The following is a 22487-nucleotide window of genomic DNA, read 5'->3' as shown; positions in this document are numbered from 1 at the left end:
TGTGGAGAAGCGGACCTAAGATTGGAAATATAACAATGTGAGAGAAACCAAAATTCACAGATTTGTCCTTCCTTAGTTGAGCCTTGGCATCCTTATGTAGTACTAGTCAACAGCAAGTGAAAACCTTTTCTACCCGACTACTTCTATGAGTGTTTTAAATTAGGGGAGGGAGGAGTTTGCTGCTGCTGCTTTTGTGATTGTACTATATTGGCACGTTCTTTTGATGTATTTTTTTATTATTATTTTCTTGTCTTGTCTCGTAGAAATTTTAACTTGCTTTTATCTGTGTATTCTAACCTAGGTGCAGCTACTTTTTCTGAGACAGTAGAAAATCCTTAACACATCTAAGTAGGCATCTTGCCAGAGCTGCCTGGCCATCCTCCAGAAGCAGTTCAAGACATATTTATTAGAACTGGCTTCTGGTGGCCAGGACCATGTGGGATGAGGGTTTAATCCTTGGAGACTCCGGATCTAGCATAGGTGGGTCTTGAAACTACACGTTGTAGTAGTTTTCCCCTCATAACAAGAATGCTCCTGTTCAGGATTTCTGCTAGCCAGCCATGAATTCATCTAGGATACTATACGACCGGGGTAAGGAACTGGACTTGGCAAGTAGGTCACATTATTATCTTCCCCACCCCTTGAAGTCCAAGACTGTCAGGTGGCTGGAGTCACCCACCCACTGATCACCTGATCTCACAATGGTATCAGGTAGCCTACAGAACCTCCATTCAAAGCACTATTGAGTCTTCAAAAGTCTCTTAAAGTTCTGGGCAAAATAGTGTTCATTTGCTTCGGAATTTGGACAAATTGGTTCAACTGGTCGAGCTGGTACCTTCCCTTTGTTTCCCCATTTGGGTTACAATCCTGTTGGCACTCACTACCTGAGTTCATTATTAAAGCAAGTGGCACTTTTACTTATTCTAATTCTGGGAAAAGTTGCTAGAAAGGACTGGAAATGAATCTGTAAACATTAGAAAACTCAGTTTGCAAAAGTTGTTCCTAACTTGCCATTACATTTCCGTAAGAAGTCTGGTTTAATGTTGGGTAACATGGCAGAATAATAAGCCCTGATCAGATCCTAGTTTATTACACGGGATTGTTAATCAACATTAAGCTAGAGTTCCTAAGTTTGGATGCAATGAAGAATTTGGGGTTAATGTAAGCAATGATCTCTATCCTGAAGCTGATGTACTAGTAGAAGAGGGGAGGGAGGAGTGTGGAGCCATGGCACTAGTTCACAGGCTGCAGATGAAATCGAAATGAATATCTGAACACAGCCAATTAATGCCTATATAATAAAACTGTCACTGCATAACTGGTACATTTATTCTCATAACATTACATCAGTCTGCAGGGCTGCCATATTTTATTCCCCATGACTTTAACAGCTGAACAGGCAGAATTCACAGATGATCATGTCCCCATCAGTGCACTTGTTGAATTTCTGTCTGCCATGCAGAAGGTATAGACACAGAAGCTGTCTTAAGGGAGGCATCAATGCTTTCATGACATCCACATGAATTACTCTAAGGCTGCTCGGCAGTGTGTGAAGTAGACCTCACTTGCAACTTGGGTGGTAGTCTTTAGGGAAAATAAGGGAAGAAACACTAGTGTTGTTCTGCCACACTTGCACATAACCTTGCACAAGAATTCACACAGTGTAAGTTTTTGTTGCAGGTGCCACTTGTTACATTCTATTTTAGAACGCTCAAAATGCAGGTTTTGAATTATTTAACTTATCAATGCATGCTTCAAAGAGCTGATTTTTTTATTTCATCATTCTCTGTGAAAACTGGTTATGTAAAAGTACATTCAAAATGAAAAAATACAAAGAGGAAAGAAGGAGAAGCAATGGAAACAGCAAAAGTATATTGACCTTGGTAAGGTAAAAGTAAAGGACCCCTGATAGTTAAGTCCAGTCGCAGACGACTCTGGGGTTGCAGTGCTCATCTCACTTTACAGGCCAAGGGAGCTGGCGTTTGTCCACAGACAGTTTTTCCGGGTCATGTGGCCAGCATGACTAAGTCGCTTCTGGAGCAATGGAACACTGAGACCAGAGCGGTGCACAGAAACACCGTTTACCTTCCCGCCAGAGCGGTGCCAATTTATCTACTTGCACTTTTTGGCGTGCTTTCAAACTGCTAGGTTGGCAGGAGCTGGGACCGAGCAACAGGAACTCACCCCATCACAGGAATTCGAACTGCCGACCTTCTGATCAGCAATCCCCAAGAGACTCAGTGGTTTAGACCACAGTGCCACCCACATCCCTGACCTTGGTAAGAGTACATACCAAATTTGTGATTTTCACCAAGACCTCTTCAGATTCATGAAATTAATGATGTGCTTCATCATCTTACTTAGCCTATGCAATAATAATAATTTTAAAATGCTGCAATGGTGTCTTCATTTACTCACTGTAGTAAGATTATCCATTTATTTAACAATCGGCTGAAATAATCCCCAGTGATTTCAGGGCAACTTACTTTCAAAAAAGTTTGTTTAGAATGAAGGTGTTGCAGGACGGAGTTATTAAATCATCAAGCATAAGTCAAGGACAATAGTATTCATGAGTAATTCCTAATGGACATGGATAATATTGCTACTAGATCCCTTATGTCTGTGCATTATGTAGTCGATTAATACTGTCATAACATTGTCATTGTGCAGGCTTTATGAAATGCCACTGTAATTGCTTATAGTACATTGCCAGAATAAGAAACAAAAATGGTTGGAGTTGGGGAGTAGTGGCAAGGGAGATGCCAAACCTTTTTGATCTTATACTCTCCTCAATTACAATGTAATGTGACAAACCAACAGCAAATTTGGGCTAAATTAAAACACTCCCACTGAAACCAATGTGACACCAATGTGAATGTCTCCATCATCAGCTCTTAACACTTTGCGTTCTTGTTTACATGAGAAAAGAGGATTCCAAATAACTAATCAAATAATCCTGACAAAATACCAGGAGTATATAAGTCCAGCAAAGCAAAACAGCTCATTTATGATAGCACAGGGCTACACCATGCCTAGAACCCTGGGAAGTGGGTCTTGGCTATGGATTTATTTATTTATTTAGCAAGTTTTATATACAAAGTGATTGTAGTAAAACCCCAAAACAGTTTACAAATAGAATAAAATAACAGAATTAGCAGCAAAAAAATCCAACTATGTAAAACACTCAAAAACAATTAAAATCAGCAATAAACCAAAAACCAGATTGAAACACATGCCCACAATCTACATGTTTGTATAGGCTTGCCAAAACAAAAACATTTTTAGCAAGTGTCGAAAGGAGTACACTGAAGGGGCCTGCCCAATTCCATTAGTGACAGAAACTACTCTACATGAACACAACGGACACTGCACAGACAGGATCTGCAAAGTCACAAGAAATGTATCTTACATTAAACCACGTTCCAGTACCACTGAAAGACCCGAAGATGATAACTTCATAGAGAGGGACAATGTCATCCTGCTCACCACTCCTGCTGCATCAAATCCAGCACTCCATGGACAATGCTACCAAGCAAGGACCAGACATCATGCTCCAAGCTATTTGCAGGATTATGTTACATGAAGGAATCTGTTCTTCTGAATCATAGGTGAATTTTCCAGTTTTATTCCATTGCTTTATTTGTTTAGTTTTATTATTTTAGTTGCAGTTTTTATTGTACAGTTGTAAAAGTGTTGTCAAGTGTTTTAGGATTTCTCAACTGTTCTGCAGTTTTATATTTAGGGGGAAAGGAAGGGTGTAACCTTTATGGAAAATGTAGGGTACATTTGTAAGCTTGGGATAATGGACTGAGCAGGGAGGGGGAGACCATGCCCCAGAGCATTATATCTGCATTTCTTCCTTAAGCACCCAAAGAAAACAGATGGAACTCCCAAGCACTCTTAACACATGACCATGGAGGGTCTCCATATCCCAGGTATGTCCAAAGTCCGTTTTGGGGGCCTAATCTGGCCTGCCGGTCGGTTTAATCCGGCCTCTGTGGTAGCTTATTTCCTGGGGTAAAATCCTAAAAAAACTTCAGCAACTTCTGCTAAAAGAAGCTCAACAACTCCAACCCTACAAGAAGTCCAACAACTTCAATCCTAAAAAATCCTACCTTCACTTCATCAAATCTGGCCCTCTTTGAAAAAAGTTTGGACACCACTGCCATATCCCATAAATTCTGTCCTGAAACATGGGGGATTCAGTGTCCTATCTTACAAAGTCTCCCTTATTTAACAGGTTGAATCAATGCCTCTCAAACAGGGGATATATGCACTTTGCATATAGAGGGAGATCATTGGCCACAAAACCCCAAACCAGCTCCATTATAAGTAAGTGATGTCCACCTGATTGTGTTATTAATTTCTGTTTGTGCAACATGACTTCTCCTACACTTTCCCCTCCCTGTAATCCCTCATGTGTCCCCCATATGTGTTTCAGGGTGTCCCACAAACACTACCAAGTAGATTTGGGGAGTGTGCAGGGGGGGCTACAGAGAGCAAGAGAGGAAGGGAAAATCCAATTGTATTAGGCACAACGTTGGCTGCCACCCATTCTATTAAATCCCAAGTCATTTGAAATTGGTTATTTTGAAAGAAATGCTTAATGTGATATAAATGTTTAAGGTTTATGATTTAAGTAGAAAAAATATATATGCATGTTTTAAAGAAAACTTTCTTGTTATCCTCTCTGGGTACAGTGAGAAAAAACACAGAGAGGGGGGAAAAAACCCACAGCCAAATAATTTGTGAAAATTCATGTAATCTTTAACAAGAATTTGTATTATTGTATCTAGAATGCAGTCATTCTAGAGATAAGGGTTGCTGAAAGGAAACCTGAGAAGAGCCTTAAACACCTGAAAGTTCTAAATATTATATAGTATTACAGTATTGTTATTGTTATTTTCATTATATTCTTTATTGTTGTCTGTTCTGGTTATCACATTAATACTTTCCATGCCCTTGGAACCTCGAAAGGACTTTTTCTTTCCATTGCCTCTTTTTCAGTGAAGAATTTCAGCCACTGTTCTCTATTTCATTACTGAAGTTTATATCTTTACCTGTATCACACCATTTTTATGTTTTCAATAATGTTTCCAATATAATATCTTCTTCAGTTGTTCCAACCGATTGCATATGATTAACACAGAATCACAGTTTAGAATTCAGTAGCATTTTCCAAAACGCACACCCAAATCAACATTTGGACTCAGCTGCATTCTAGTTTTTTAAAACACAGTAAATTCTCATAGTATTATTTTAAATATACATTTTGCTATATAACCCACTATACTTAAAATATTATTTCATGAAATAATATAATTCATATATTTCAGATATATGAAACTATCATTTAAGAGCATTAGTAGTGGAAATCTCTTTTATCCAGCATATTTCTTCCTCCCCACCCACCCTTGCAGGTAAAATTAACCAATTTAGTCATACACATTTATAAACCAGTGAGATGATTGAACACGCCCCCCCCCCACTACTTCAGCCATCCACTCAGCTATAATGCTCAGCCATTGGCCTTGGACGACTTAACTTTTTACCTTGACAGAGCTGTTACAAAGACAAAGCGAGATAAGCATATACTGTTGAACTTTGATATTTTGTTTTAATAAATCAGAGTCCAAGGTATATAAATAAAAAACACACACAGAAGTACGAATTGCCAGCCCAATCCTTCTTAAAAGTCAATAAGCCCCAAGTATCTTCCATATACCTGTGTTGAAGTATTATCCTAAGCTCAGTCTAAGCTAAAATTCACCTTCACCCCGTCAGTGATTATTCTGGTGCAGATATTCCCCAGGTGTAGATGGGATACTAGAATTTCATGCTGATTGGCAAAACCAATCTGGGTGCAGGTCACCATAATGAGTGCATCTCATGTACCTAAAATGTTCTTGTGGATGGCGGCTAAACCTTTCTATTCAGCATGCAAGGCTGTTCCGTCATATCAGTGATCTTTGCAGAATTAAGCCTGTGTATGTTAATCTCTTAACAGTAGGTTGGCTGGCATTTGCTTGAAGAAGTGGGATCAATGAATTAAAATTGTTTCCCCTAGTCCTGCCTTAGTCTCACTCCAATGGAGCTAACTATCTGTATGGTGGGTGCAAATGGAGAGCCCTCGTGCACAACAGCATGCAGGCATGCAGCCACCTGTCACACACAGAGGATCTCTAGATTGGGTTCAGTGCCTGGAGTTTTCCTAACTAAGCACCGTCATCAGAGTTTTATTGAACCAGCAGCAACAGGCTTATGTCAAACTGTAAGGTATCTGAAGCAACTGCTGCTACATGGATCATGGTGCCTGTTCATGATGTTGGTTCAGTTTAAGGGATAAAAGATCCAGCTGATATTTGCTTTAATGTAATGTACAATCCAATAACAAATGTTCCAATTAATTCCAATTTCTTAATAAATTACTTTATCTAACCAGTGTTTGTACTAAGGCAAGTCTGCAGAATTCTTCTTTGTCTATAGATGCAATTATTTCTTATTTTATTCCCTTTATTACTAGTACATAGCAATTATTCTACTTAATTTTTCATTCCCTATATTATGGTGAACATATTAGACACTTATTTTATTTTATTTTTGCAAACAAAGGCACTGTGTTGCATTTTCCATTTTATTTCTTCCTCTAGTTATTTTATTGTACTGTAGTCCTTTCCTATTCTCCATAGAACAAAGGTTTCTAAATATATGGAGGTAAACTTCTCATAGGTCTAGGCTGAAGTGTTACGAATGCAAAAGCCTTTAAAACGAGGGGGAGGTAGAATTCTATGTTTAAGTTACAACCCTTCACATGTGGCTAATGAAATAATGCTTACCTTAAAAGGGCGGGGGAAGGTGAAGGTTAAGATGAAACAAGGAACCACAAATGTAGCATTTGTATATATATGCATACAATGGTGTCGCGTGTGAAAAAAGAGAACAAGGAACCACTTCTCTCTTTTTTCACATGTGACACCATTGTATGCATATATATACAAATGCTATATTTTTTCTGAAAATAATTTTTTGGGGAAGAGAAATCAGAGCAATAGCTTTTGAGCTACAGCTTAATATGGTGATAGAAAAGCAAACCCTCCATGACATAACCATTACTAGTAATGACAGACTGACTCATTGCCATAAAAACCCATGGAACTGATAGTTTTGAACTACCAACAAGGTTTCAACTATTACTACCTAGTTTTCAGCTATCAGGAGCTCTCAAAAGTTACTGTCAATGCTCACAAATCAAGTACAGGTTCACAAATCAAGTGCTACAACCTTGGTTTCTAGGTAGATACCAGTATTCAAAAAGACATTTCACTGTGCCTGTGCAACTTACTGTGTGTGAATGTGGTGTGTGTGTTTTTTTAAAGCATTTCTGTCCTATAATCCAAAATCTATGCTGCTGCAGTATAAATGAAGAAAAGTCCCTTTGTCATATTTGACAGACACACATGCACTGAAAACCGAAAACCCAAATAGGAATTATGGTAGGATTACTACTACATGCTCCAATTTCTTCAGTTCAGCAGAACCATTATTACAATAAACACTGACTCAGGTGTATGTGTGTGTGTATGCTCATATTTCCAAGATTACAAGATTGCAGAGTTACTTCAGCAACAGGCTCAAAAACCTATGTTTCTAATGTAGCCAGCGATGCTGTCTATAAAGTAATGATGGGGTGTTGGGGGGGTGAGTGGAGAGAGAAACTGCTGTCATAACAACCCTTCCACAGAGCACTACTGAAATACTGAAAATAGTCTGAAAATACTACACAGCCTACAGCGATATAAAGGGAGGGGGAAGAGGAAAAAGGCATTTCAGTAATGCAACATCCCCATTCTCCCATCTGGAAGGAGACCTAAGAAGAGGGGTGGGGTGCTTTGGCCATTCATTCTTGGCGTCTCCTTCCTGCCTTCGCCCTGAGAACATCCTAACGGCTTACCTATGGCCCCCAATCACATCACCGCAGCCCTGGGGAGCCAGGTGTGCAGGGTGCCCTCTTCTTCTGCATAGATGGCATTCTTTGCTCAGTCGCGAGGAATGGTCCAGCGCTCCCGTGGAGAAGTCCTGGCGCGAGCCCAGCCAGCTAGCGGGCAAGCAGGAATCTCTTTTAAAGACTTCATTGTACGGCAAGGAGCAGGAGGAGGAGGGAAAGGAGAGAAGCCTGCAAGGGCATGAAGGGACTGTCGAGGGGGAAAACCTCCACAGCTCCTCTTCACCCACTTCTCTCTTTCGAAACAACCACCAAAAAAATCAGGAAAAGTTAATAGCTGCTCGGAAAGGAGCAGCTCTCAGAGAAAGGTCTCTTCGGCTGGGCTGAGGACTCAAAATGGGTAAAAAAAGGATGAGCGAGAGGAAGAAGGTGCCCAGTGATCCCAGAGGCCAAGAGGGACACGTGCTATTCAGAAACCACGCTGGAGGGTTCTGGGGCGCTGGACCCGAGATTGGGAAGCTGTTGTTTCTATCCTCGTCCCAAGAACAGGCTCCCTTTCTCGCTCTCCTTCCCTCAGACGGTCTCCTCAGCTATGAGGGGCTGCCCAAAAGCGAGCCTGCTCCGTTTCCCTGCGGGGCACGAATGCCGCTGACTGACTGACTTGTCCCCCTCAGGCAGCCGCCCACCACTTGCCCCGAAGACCGAGAGCGCGCCAAAATTCACCCCTCGCCCGCCCCCCGCCGCCACCCCCTTCGCCGGCTAGAGCAGGTGCTCCGAGGGAGGAGCCACTCCTTCACTCACCCGTCCTCGGTGGGAAAAGGCGGGAGCGCAGCCGAGGCGCCGCCCTGGGGGCAGCGGGGCAAGAGGAGCAGCACGAGCAAGAGCGGGCGCAGGGGGGAGCGGCCGAGCCGGGGCTGCTCCTGCGCGCGCTCTCGCTGCCCATCCTCGGCGCCGGTGCTGGATGGAGGAGGCTCGGAGAAAGAGAGAGAAGCAGGAGAGGGAGACACGGAGAGAGAAAGGACTCAGCCTGGGGCTCGCGCACGCGCGCGACCGGCGGGCGCGCGACCGAGCGAGGGGGGGGGAAGAGAAGGTGGCTGGGCTGCTGGTGGCGATGTGAGGCGCGCGCGGGGTCGCTGCTGCTGCTGCTGCTGTGGAAGACGCCGGCTGGTGTCGCCGCGGTCTTCCCGCTTCGCCTCCCACCTACCCCACCCCCCCTGCAGCGAAGCCTCGCGGTTTCGACCCGCTCGCCGAGGAAGTCGGAGCCGCTCGGCCGGGTTGGGGTGGGCGAGAAGGAGAGCCGAGGCTGACGGAGCGCGCAGGCAGAGGGGTCTCCTTTTGTGAGGGACCGCCACCCCCTCGGTTTCTCGCGGCCCCCTCTTGGCGCCGCGCACCCACAGCAGCTCCTTCCGCGGGGAAGGTCGTACTGTGGGAGAAGGGCAGCGAGAGCCCCCCGCCGCCCCCTCGCTCGCTCTTGGCTCTCGGTCTTCTTCCCCTCCCGCTCGGCGCCCGCCCCCCCCCCCCCGGTTCTCCAGCGCTGCCTCCTTCAGAAAAGGAGGAGAAAAAGAGGCAGGCAAATCAGGGTTATGCAAAAGCCAGGCAGAAGCATCCCCTCATGGATGTGTGACACATCTCAAGACGGGCTTTTCCTTCCTCGCTGCTATGATGATTTGTCCCCCTTGTGTGTGGTTTTGCCACATCGCCTTTGTTGGCAACAACGTAACGCGCGTGCAACAATGAGGAGGCGAGGAAAGCGGATGGCCAAAGACACGTCCGTTTCAGATCGGAGAGGGGGGTGGGGGTGGGTAGGCTGGATCTGCCTCTTCGCCTTTGCAAATAAAGGTATCATCCAAACACGGCGGGGGGCGCACGTCCGAGCTGGGCAGCCGAGCGTAAAGGCAGATCCAGCAGCAGCACCCGACGCTTGCGCACGTGCTGCTCTCAGTATTTGTTTTCTTGCCTAGCTGGGAAGGAAGAAAGGAGTTCGGGATACAGAAAGGATGCTCTGTTCTGAGCACTTGCTTCTAGCCAGCCAAACAGACTCAGGAAGGAGACCTTCTGAAAATAGAAACAGCCTTACGCTGGGATCAGGAAGAAGTTTGCGATGCAGAGCTTTGCAGAAATGCACAGGACATCTCAGGGGATTTGTTAAAACTAACAAATAGTGCCATCAAGTAAATTTACGTTTAAGCCTATCGAAACGTATTTTGACGTGCAAGGCCCAAGGGGGGGGTGTAACTATATGGAAATTAGGCAAGCAGGTGCCAACAACAGATACCGGACTGTCAGCAGCTACCTAAGCCATACTTTTTCAACCAAGTGTAATTCTGAACACTGAATGCCTACAGCTCATACATATAGGAAGCTGTAATCCACACTGGTTTCTCGCTGCTCTAATTGGCTGAAAAGAACCACCTATGATGCACAGAGTGAATGATATCTGGGAGGAAAGTATCTGCTTTGTTTTCTCTGTGGCACTTCTTGAACTCTCTGCTCCACTCAGGTTCTGGTGTTCTGCCTCATCCTAATTAAGGACTAGGTAAGACACACAACAGCAATGAGACAGAATTGAGTGGCACTGCAAAGTGCTTTGGAGCACAGATTTTTAAAACAAATCTGAATTGAAATGGTACAAAAAAATAAAATTGATATATTGGCTAACAACAACAAAATAAAGACAGAACACATTTGAATACAGTAGAAGGTATATTTCAAAATACCATATGCTTGGACATGAATGTGGGTAGCATTGCTGTTTTCTTACCCTACCAGTATTCAGCTGGAAACTGAATACTATGATGATGATGATTGATTGCTACTCCTCTCCCTCAGGTCCCAGGATGTGTTACACATTAACACAATACTAAAAACAATATAAAACAACTTACTAGGCCAGATGAACATCTGGACTGGCCTACCATAGCTCCTCTTAGATTCTACAGTGTTACAACAAGAAGGGGTCAAATGCAAAAACGTGGGGGGAGATTGAGGAGACAAGAAGAACATATGGACATAGACTGCAGGGAGCAGCTCATCCGCTCTGCTCTGCAGCTGATCTTTGCAGAGCATGGCATAAATGCCATCACTAAATGGCTAAATGCTGGCACAGAAGCAGAAGGTGAAAGAGGATATAGGAATTACCTGAACATGAGCCAATAGTATAATGCCTCTTTTCAATGGTCTCTGCGTGTGATATGTGCCAGAGGTGTGTATTCAGTCTAGGTGAATCCAAGAACTGAAGCAAGCTGCCTCAGAAAGATTCAGGAGTCATCCAAGCCAAATTGGGCTGTTCAGAAACCCATTTGAGACCAATTCAGAGATTTGGAAGGGCACGGAGACACAGGCAGCAAATGTATGAAAATTGATAGATTTTCCTGCAAGCTCTCTATGTAAGGAAAGCACCAGAGAGTAGGAGGGAGAAAGGTATAATTTTATGGTTGACAGCTCTGCTTCCAACCAAGGGATCATTTTACCTGGACACTCCTTTCCCCCTCTGCTTTCAGTAATGCAGTGTAGAAGGAAATGGTTGGCTAGCATCAACTGAGCAGGAACAAATATCTAACCCCTTCTTCCACCCCCACTCCAAATTTCTTCTGATGAAAAATTCAAAAAGTTATAGGCAATCCTTAAAAAAACAAAACACCTCAAAATGTAAAGCTTGCTTACATTAAAAACCCCTGCATCTATTTGTCTGAAACTTGATAGGTTTCAATCTACTGTATGTGCCTGCATATTTCATTCAGTTTGGTTAAACAGCAGAAAGGTTGCTGCCAATTGTTGATTTCCCTTGATATTCAGTGTGGAGGTTAAGAAGCTTCAGATATTCTGTGTACACACATTTAAAGAATTATTGCATACCTGAGCCTCTTGCCTCTTGCTAATTTATCCATCTCTTTGACCTCCCTTCCTTTGCTTTATAATCACTGTCCATACAGTGTTCTAATGAGGCTCTTGTGTACTGCAGGTTTGTACTGGACTGGGCTAATGGATCCACTCAGAAAACTACTGCTGGAAACCTGGTAAAATGGCCTAGTAGTATGCTTTTTACACAAATTGCAGGAAACGCATCTCCATAGGAACTAATTGTTAGGACATTCCTGAAAGAGGACATGCCTTTCTCTTCAGTTCGCTCAGCTGGGGCTTTTATAACCTGAGCCTGTCTGCCTGGAAAGACTGCAGTTTGAGTCAGAGGCTGAACAGAATTTTGGGGTGCTTGCTGTCTTTCCCAGGATATTGATGTGGGAGCAGTGGACATTTAAGCTGTGCATTTCCCTATGTTCAATCTGTATATTTGAAAATAAAGCCAAATATGGGAAATATCAACAATTTCCGGTGACCTTTGAAAAGTTGTCTAGGTAAAAGCAGAGTTCCTGGAACTTCTCACATCTCAGAGAAGTGGGGCAAGCATAACTGTATGATGCTCAAACTGCTGCCATATGGACCTTTATAAAGTTAATGGGTATCATCGGATGAAAAAGCACTGGTCTTCTGCTCTCTGTTAATCCTAAGCAAGGCAAGTCCTTCCCTCCATTAAAACTGAGCGAGCCAAACATGTAATATCTGCAATGTCTCCAAGTCCCCAAGTTATAGATTAGCAGGGAGATGGAAAGATCTGGGTGAGAATTTTCACCAGCACTTTCCTCTACCCCAGATGGTATCTAACATCTTTCCCAAGTCCCAGCCAGGTGTGGGTTCCAGTTGGTCACTCAACAGCAGTTGTCAATCCAATATGGGGAATAGAATCCTTAAAAGTGGTCTGTGCCACCACCACCCTGCCATCTTGGTTCATCATTCCTCAAACATTCTGTTACTCATCAGTAAACTGAGAACCTGTTTTTAACTTTCGAGGGCAGCATACATAGATCTACAGCACTCCTGTCACTTTAAACCTGCTTTGTGCACTTGCCTTCTTACCTTCCTTCTTAATAAAATTTCATAAAACTTGGCTGCTGGGGGTCAAGAGTGTGTGCACTTGCCAATCTCAAGGGTTCTTGTAGTCTCCCTCATGCCAGTAGGTTGCTTGGGTTCCATGATGTAGAGTTAACCATTATGCTGCTACTTCAGCTATAGGTGGCATTGTGAGTCAAGCTGCGGTTTAGACTGTTCTTTGTGCAATGAAGCTGTTCCACTATTCAGCAACCATTTTGGCCTGGCCTCTTCTCTGAAATCACCTGTAAGGTTCATGCTATAGAAGTATGTTATTTGGGGGGGGGGGAGGAGGTACTAAAGATCAGCAAGTTGTGTGATCCCTGGGAGAGGCAGCTTTCACTTCCTACTGTAGATAATAGTAGAGGGATCTGGCTGAGAAACATGGGTCATATTGCATCAGGATCCTGTGATCTAGTATTTCCTCAGATGTCCCAGTATTTTTTCCCTTCTGATGTGCTGTGAGTTGAGAATGAAGTAGAATCCTAAAGCACAGAAAACCAAACAACATCAAACTATCCTAAAATGATTTAATATGTAAGATGCAGAATTTAGCATGTCATTGAGTGGAAAGTGAGGATGGGGGGGGGGGAGAAGAATCATGGAGAAAGGAGGTTTAAAGTAGCACGTTCACTATCAGCCTCCAAATTATGGGAGGAGTCTTTTAAACAAACTTTTAAATAAACAACAAGTGCTTTTTATTAGGTTTGACTCTTGTCAGAGCAATGGACTGGGTTGTAGTTATACACACACACTCCATTTCTGCTACAACACCATATTTACTATTATCCATTTTCCTGGAAACATTCCAGTATCATGAATTTTCAAATGCAATTTCTGCATTTGAAATATTATCTTGTAAATAATAGTGCCAAAGAAGCACCAAGTTATTTAGCCTTCTCTGCATCATCTGCCAGTATCCATCTTTTTGAGATGAGGAGTGGTGTCAGCCTTCCTTATATGTTATGAAGTGTTTGCTTAGAGGTTTTTCTAAAGTTATTCATTTAAAAAATTAACTGAGTTTGGTCATTAAATCAAACAGGAGACCAGTGTCCCTACACTTCTACATTAGAACCAGTAATGGTTTCAGGGTGTTTTGGGTAAACTATTATCAATTTGGCAAATAGCATCACTCATTCCTTCGCAAATGTGGAACGCTTGTTTGATGGTGTAGAATTATATAGGAACAGAGCAAGCCATCTGATTTATTCATGTTTTCAAAATCCTGCCTTTGCATTAGCATTCTCAAGATAGCTAACAAAATTAAATTCCACAAAGAAAATATACTAAATCAATGGAAAAGCATTATAACAGTCCTGCAAAGTGTGTGACTCCCCGATCCAAAAATAGCTTACCAGCCATTAATTGTGGTCTGCCAAGTGCTTGACAACCTGTGAGTATGCATGGGGGCATTTTGCAGCTAGCAAAACAGGGGCTTCATTGAGGCCCTGGTGGATAGGCATGCATGACCTGTGGGTTACACTTGCTGTATAGTTCACAAGTTCTGCAAGTGTGCAATATATCAAACATGATAATATAGTAATTGCGGGGGAGGGAATGGATGCTTGGTTTTTGGCCACTCTTTCTGCTTCTGTTATTTGATGTTATTCAATAGCTTCCTTTGTAAAATTTTGAAAGCGGGGGCTCCAACAGACTATCCAAACAGTTAAGACAGCCCAAGGCCAGCCTGCCCATGAGGCGAGATGAGGAGGTCACCTCAGGTGGCAGATCAGGTGGAATTTGCTGCCAAGGAGTGTGGTGGAGTCTCCTTCTTTGGAGGTCTTTAAGCAGAGGCTTGACAACCATATGTCAGGAGTGCTCTGATGGTGTTTCCTGCTTGGCAGGGGGTTGGACTCGATGGCCCTTGTGGTCTCTTCCAACTCTATGATTCTATTCTATGATTCTATGATCTGGGCCCGAGGAGTGCATTGTTCACCACCGCATCTCCTACTCAGACATGTTACACCCTTGCCATGCCTGCGATGTGGACAAGCTTTCCCGTCCTGTGGATACCTGCCCCCCCAGCAGCAGTGGGGTGTGTGTGCCCACATCATCAGCCACAGGGTTCACCAGAGGATGAGGAGGCAGGGGTGAGGCATCCATGCCAAAAGGCAGAAGGGATTGTCAGCCCTGGAAGAATTGCTGGTGAAACTCACTCCATGGGAAAGGCAGTTAGATAAAGTACTTTGACAAATTGAGGAACTGCAGCCTATAGAAGTAACCCTTCTGCATCTCTCTCTCTCTCTCTCTCTCTCTCTCTCTCTCTCTCTCTCTCTCTCTCTCTCTCTCCTAGTTAGCAACAATGACTCATCTGCTGGGAAGCTATTGTAGCAGTTCTGTGCCACCCGGAGAGTCACTTCAAAGAGGTTCTTCTTATATACAGTGGTACCTCGGGTTACATATGCTTCAGGTTACATATGCTTCAGGTTACAGACTCCGCTAACCCAGAAATAGTACCTCGGGTTAAGAACTTTGCTTCAGGATGAGAACAGAAATCATGCTCTGGCGGCGTGGCAGCAGCAGGAGGCCCCATTAGCTAAAGTGGTGCTTCAGGTTAAGAACAGTTTCAGGTTAAGAACGGACCTCCAGAATGAATTAAGTTCTTAACCCGAGGTACCACTGTACCTCTGGTTACAAATTTAATTTGTTCTTAACCTGAAACTGTTCTTAACCTGAGGTGCCACTTTGGCTAGTGGGGCCTCCCGCTGCTGTCGTGCCGCCGCTGCACGATTTCTGTTCTTATCCTGAGGTAAAGTTCTTAACCCAAGGTACTACTTCTGGGTTAGCAGAGTCTGTAATCCAAAGTGTTTGTAACCCAATATGTTTGTAACCTGAGGTACCACTGTATATTATGGCTAAGAGCAGATGACAGACAAACCCCTCCAATAATTTGTCTAATCCCTTTTTAAACCCATCCTTTAAAACTGTGTACTGGCCATCAGAATATCTTGTGGCAGTGAATTCCACAAGTTATCTATAGATTGTGTACAGATGCACTTTCTTTAGTTTGTCCCAAAGCTAGTGATCATCAATTTCATTGGCTTTAGTATTAGGAGATGAGAGCCAAACAAAAAGGCTCTTCCTCTCCTTTCTTCATACATCATGAATAATTGTGCAAACTCCTTCACTCTCCCACCCCGGAAATCCTTATTTTTCTAAACTCACAAAGCCAGAGCACTCTAAGCTATACTCATGGGTAAGATTTCCTTTGCTCTTTTCTTCACAACTCTGCAACATACTTTTTGAAATGTGCCGACCAGAAGTGTCCAGAGTATTTCAGATGCTGTTGCACCACAGATTTATACAAAGGCATGGGAACTGACAGTCTACATCTATGAGCAGATATTAATTCTTAATGATAATTAAATGATTGCGCGCCTGTCTCCATTAGCTGAGTAGAGTGCTACATTTAGGCAGCGAGATGGAAACGGCATTAGAATCTTTCTTCTGTAATAATACGCAAAGCTGTCTATTCATCTTGTCCTGAGCTGGCATGGATGAGAGGAGGCAATTTCTCAAAGTGGGGAGGAATGGGGAACTGGGCTGCCTTGGACCCAACAAGGGGCCCACAAGGCAGCAGTGAAGAAGGCCAGTGGTTCACTGCCACAGGTAGCTCTAAGTTAGTTAGGCATGAAGGGGGACTGTGTTCTTTTGGGCATCTGTTTCCAGTCCAACTCTCCTGTGCGCTGCCCTTTTTGCAGGACCACCAAACACTCTTAAAAGGCATGGATACCCCTTCATTATGTGGCCTCCCTCCTGATGCTATCCCTGCGGCATGGCTGTGTGGTCCATAGGACTCAAGAAACAGCGCCTGCTTGTCCTTTAAAGCAAGACAATTTAAAGAGGAATGGTGTGCTTTACAACACAACATTTGCTGAGAGGTGGACAATTTTTGTGAATTGCTGCAATGCAAATTTAGGAAATATTAGACTTGAAAGTCATTTATTTATGTAAAGTATGGGGAAAATGTCAGCAACCTTAGCAAAGCTTTCTATGTTGGAAGAATTCTCTGTACTTGAATTTGGTCATTCATTGCTCTTCCAAAGTAGCCAAGAGGTGTTAATGAAGTTATGATATGCTTTGTATATAACAGGTAAACTGTAATGAAGATTTTTGTGCTCATTTTAATTTGATGTACTTGCTTCATGTATGCAGATTTACAAACAGAGAGATATAGATAGGCTTTGCTTTTCATTTAAGATAGATTGTAATGTGTCCATGCTAACCCAAAGAGTAGATTGTGGCTGAAACAAAACTACTGCTAAGGACAGGATGAAAATAATGTAACTGAGAAGAGAAGCCAGACAATATGATCTAGTCCTTAATCATTTTCAGTGTTTGAGGTGGAGAGATATCACTTATGGGAATGCTAATGTAATTATAATTTTCATCCAAGTTTCTTCATTTATTATTAAAACGGGAAGATAGAAGTTATTGTGTTGCAATTACTTACCTGTCCTGAAGCAAAAAAACCCCGGTGACTAATTAGGGAACCTTTTTTTAGGATAAATGTTGAAGCCAGATGTGGTCTGCTGACAATACATAACTTGAATGTTGCTCATTCTGACATGGGAAATGGTGAAAAGATTCAAGTAGAAATTTTAGGGTTTTCTAAATAACCCCTGTATCACTAGGTTAACAACTGCAGTGTTTAAATTAACATTGATTTATCCATTGGGCAAAATATTTTTGGACGATGCCTACTCAAAGGGGTTCTCTGAAGCACTGGAATAGTAATAATTACATAGGTATGTGATGACCAGTTTTAATTGTTATGGATATCAGATGTAAGGAAAGGAATGGCAAGATCTAGATCGTGACAACAAACTAACTCCATCTTATCCTTACAGGAGACTGAGAGGCATGGCTTGCTCTGTGTGCTGTATCCAAAACTATGGCTTTGAGGATTCCCCTGGGAATCTAATAGGGAAGCAAAATCTGTTGGAGTGTTAATGCTGTTAGCCCTTCCATCTTATGCTCAGGTTGCATAGAGGTGTAAATAAAACATTGTATCATAAAGATGCCACAGTCTCCCATGGTCTTCATTGCAAGGAAACTAAACCCAAGGTAAGTGCTGGAACCCATGAAGTCTTTCGCTGATCAGAAATTGAGCGGCACGCAACATGCAACAGTCAGATTTTTCCATTTTTCTTTCACTTAGCAATCTTGTAGTACAGTTATGCAAAAGTTCTTCCCCCCCCCCCTTACATGTAGTTTTGGCTTTATTTCAAAGTAAAATGCTATATTAAAATAGAGGAAGAAACAAGGAACAAGATCATCTGGGATGGTCTGTGTGAACCTTCAGCAAAAGGTCTCTTGTTCAGTTCCTGGATTTCTGTATACTCTGATGCTTTATTTCCCTTGTTTCATTACCATCAGCAATAATAATCGCCACCCTTTTAATAATACAGAAGAGGATAAATCACAGACTACTCTAATGCAATCTAAATCACTGCATTCTTTCAATATTTGTTTACAATATGCTTGAAATGATGAATGGTTAAAACCCCTATTATGTGTGATGATCCATTCTGAAGGAGGTTCATTTTCCTGCTTTGTGGTGTGTTAATGCTCAGCCAGGGTATACATCAAGGTGAAGTTCAGGCTGGGCACAAGAGAAGGCAGAGTTCAGGCTAGATACAGGTCAAGGCTTTGAGGAAATACAGAGCTGTGAAGTTGTTCCAGCAAGGAAGAAGCTGAGATAGAACCCTTTCATAGCAGAAGCACCAGGCACACCCTAACTATCAGCACCATATGTGCTGCAAGATGATGCTCCCCTTAAAGGCTCCTGCCCTTCTCTAGTTATCTGCGACTGCAATGAAGCCAGGAAGGCTCAGGTCTTCCAAGGTCTCCCACAGTGGAGTCCTTAAGGTAAGAGGACAAAGGTGCCACTTGTGCCTCACCAGGGAAGAAGAAATTATTCAACAGAACAGGTGAGGGCAAAGACAACCACAGAATATGCATATGCTAACTTCTATGCACAGATGCAAAGTTAATTTAGAAATAATTGATGCAGTTAAGATTTTTATTCAAGAGTCAGAGCAGGAGATGGACTGACTGCAATCTAGGAGCCTTAGGGAGAAGGAAATGAGGTGACCAAAGGGGAGAAGCAAGGGGGAGAGAGGGAGAGAGCACCAAAGAGAGAAAAAGAGAAAGTACATAAGCATAAGATAGAACCAATAAAGCAGATCCGCTTCAAATTGCATAGCTTTTTCATTACCACCATCACTATCAAATGACAGATCACACCTGTCTCTATTGGCTAAACCCAAACAATCACCAATTCTGTGCTTTCCAGCAGTGCTATAGTACAAAAACATGTTGGCACATGTTGCTATTCTCTGAATTCTCTAATTATTATTATTATTATTATTATTATTATTATTATTATTATTACAATGGATCCCCTCAAAATGATCGATCATCAGAGCATAGGTCAGTGACACGTTCTGTGATTTGTTGTTTTCTTTGTCATCCTATGTGAAAAATGCGAAGATCCATGAAGATCTGTTGTGGTGCTGGCAAGTACCACATCTATTGTTCTACTGTGCCCTCCCAACACTGTAAACTTTAATTTGATGGTGTTTGGGGGATTGACCCTGTATAAAATCATGCAGATTCAAGACGATGCATTTTAATTCTAGTAGATTGTCTGCCATGGAAAGCAAAGAATGTGAGTGTGCATGTGTGCTCATGCGCTTTCTCTCTTTCTCACTGTTGGGAGGAGTGGGGGAAAGAGTGTGTCAGAAAAGGAGAGGGTGGTGCCTATTATACTCCCAAAATTCCAAATGTGCCCACAAACCCCTAAAAGGCTGGTGTCTCTATGATATAGCCTTTCATAGGCTTAGCGGGCACACCTATAAGGAAACCACATGAGAACGCCGTTGTCCCTCTTAGGAATGTAACAATTGACTGGATAGCCTTTACTGTATTCAGAATAAAGCTAAGCCCCATGTCACCAAGAGGCTAAACTATATAATTACCCTGTGGGCTCTTTTCATCAGCGGCTATCTTAGGCAAAGGTAATATATTTTCCCCAAGACTCTAAAGCCTGAAAGAAACAGAAACACACCAGAGAACTGGAAAAAAGATTAAATAATTTGAGTAATCTCTTTGCCACTCCCTTACACTAGGACACGATGCACAATGCATTGCACTAGGGATGCTACCAGTAGTGGAGATATTCCCAAGAACTGTGCATCCCACTGAATGCAGTGACTGATTTTTACAAGTGCTGCATGCTGTTCTCCGTACCTCATTCTAAAAAGAGTCACTGTTTAAGATGAAGGAGACAATCTGCCCAACCTGTGGTGTTATCAATATTATAAATTTTGGGGAAGGATGACCTGTGGAGGGCTAGATGTCTGCTACCTTCACTGCCACCTACAAGGAAATGCCATCATATTAATACCATTGCCTTAATATGATCTCTTCCATTACTGTTACTATTTAACTGAGTGCCATTGCAGTGATTCCTCCAAGTCTATTTTGTGTGCCAACATTTTCTTTCACTGCTCCTTCTTACATTAGAATGGCCAACTTAGCACCCAATATATAGGTCAGCAATACATTGCACTAATTCCATCTGCTCTCCACCCCCTATATACCCATTGCATTTGACATCTGGCAAGGAAGGGTGCAGCCTACAAAATGCTTTTGAAATGCAGGATTTCTGATTATGTCATGTGTTTGTTCTGGCTACAGTGGTATCTTGGGTTACAGACGCTTCAGGTTACAGATGCTTCAGGTTACCGACTCCGCTAACCCAGAAATAGTACCTCGGGTTAAGAACTTTGCTTCAGGATAAGAACAGAAATCATGTGGTGGCGGCAGCGGGAGGCCCCATTAGCTGGTTAAGAACAGTTTCAGGTTAAGAAAGGACCTCCAGAACAAATTAAGTTCTTAACCCGAGTGACCACTGTATATCTTTGGGTAATAAGTGGATAGGCTTATTTATGGGAATCTCTGAAGTCACATGTTGGTGTGCCAGTTGTCTTTGTTTCAACATCTTTAATTAATAAACTAATACTTCTTTTTATATACAGAACAACACTTTGATCTATCTTTCTTAACCCCAGGGGTGCCATATTTTGGAGTGCATTCAAGCCTCAGCGTGAAGAAGATCCTAAAGGGAATATCAGAGTTGCATGTGAGAATGCAGGTTGTATGCAAGCTGCATACTTCAGAACTTTAAAAATAATGAATCTGGTCTCTTACTTTTAAAGTTATGATATGCTTTGCTAGTAAAAAGTTATGGTGACATTAGAGACACACTAATATTATAGACACAGAAAAGAAAATCCTTTGCTGCCATTTTGTTTGTTCGGCTTGGATGGAGCCCTGCCAAAATACTTTAGCTGAGATAATGGGCCAACAGTGAGAATAAATGTACAAGAGCAATAGATTTCTCTAGGTCACCTTTAATCCTAGCCTCAAGTTCATTTCAATTTCCACACTGCATTTCTTTCTTTCAAGTATGTTTGCTAATTGTATTTAATTTCCCAATTATCTGGTGCTTTGGGCATGGGCTGGCATACATGGTCATTATGGTTTAGGGTGAAAAGAAAGTAATCATTCTTTGTGTCACTCACTTTGGAAGATAATTATCTAGGAATGGGAGCACATGAATCTATTAAAATGTTCCTTACACAATATTCCTGGTAAGAATGAATTTGATCCTTGTATGGACCTGCTGCTTTGTTTGCAATCAGACACAGTTGTCTGTTTTAAAGTCCCATCAATTTAAAAGGGATTTTATGATCCAGGAATGATTCAGAAGGATGTGCCTATTATTTCTCACAGATAATAACAACTAATTTGGATGTTTATTTTATAATAAGCATTTGTGCACAATCATCAATGTTACAATATTCTGTAGAACAGAGTTGGAGTACCCTCTTCAGCCTTAAGACCACATTCCTTAATGAACCACCTGACAGTGGTGGGTGGGGCCAGAAGCAAAAGTGGGTGGAGCAACCAAAGCAAATGTTTACCTTTGTAAAGAGGCTAGTTTACACACAGACTCACATACTCCTCTCTATCCACCAGCCCTACCAGTTCCACTCCCAAGCTCTCTGCAATGAGTATGAAAATATGGAGGAATCTAAGTCTGGTTGGCATTCCCAGTCACAGGGAGTCTTCTAAATGCATTCAGTAGAACAGGCAAAGAATGTTCAGTCCTTCTACCCAATGGGCAAAGTTCTGAGGCTACACTTGGCAGGGGAAGAGATACTGGAGGCAGGGCTAGGATGTACAGTCCTGCTCCTCTATTGACACATCTTTAGGCTGACACCTGAAAAGGGCTCATGGACAACCAGAATGTGGTTTAACCTAGGCTTCAGGCTTTCAGCTTGCTTCCCCGCTTGATACAAAGTATGCATTTGCATATTTTCAGGAAGATTATGTGTCAGCTGTTCCTGTGGTCCTATACTTACAGCTTTGCCAAATGAGCAAATTAATAGACATTCTGCTCTTAGCAAACATGTAGATTCTGAATGTGCAGTTCCATTTTAGGAAATGCAGTAAGGTTCAGGTGAGTTCATGCCTAGCTCAAATGGTCTACAAATAATAAATGTCTCTAAGCCTTGTGATCTCTACCTCAATGAAACTCAAAAAGTAAGCC

The 22487-nt window shown here is 42.5% G+C and overlaps 1 protein-coding gene across 2 annotated transcripts in view; it reads right to left on the bottom strand.

The window, feature by feature from the left end:
* The window catches only part of FUT9 (fucosyltransferase 9), a 55360-nt gene extending 45975 nt beyond the window's left edge, over positions 1-9385 (bottom strand). Inside the window, exon 1 of one of the 2 annotated variants that reach the window (XM_083608411.1) lies at positions 8744-9385. In XM_083608411.1, coding sequence (XP_083464537.1) covers positions 8744-8885 — 142 coding nt within the window. In that variant the 5' untranslated portion in view covers positions 8886-9385. Of the gene's footprint in view, positions 1-7951; positions 8367-8743 lie in introns of those variants that run through there. The other variant, XM_083608412.1, reaches the window with a different exon arrangement.
* Between the last annotated feature and the right edge of the window lie 13102 nt (positions 9386-22487).

The sequence above is a fragment of the Podarcis filfolensis genome, assembly GCF_964270895.1.
Source record: "Podarcis filfolensis genome assembly, chromosome: 3".
Taxonomy (NCBI): Eukaryota; Metazoa; Chordata; class Lepidosauria; order Squamata; family Lacertidae; genus Podarcis; species Podarcis filfolensis.
Note: the sequence above shows the minus strand (reverse complement) of the source record. Positions and strands in the feature narration are given on the sequence as shown.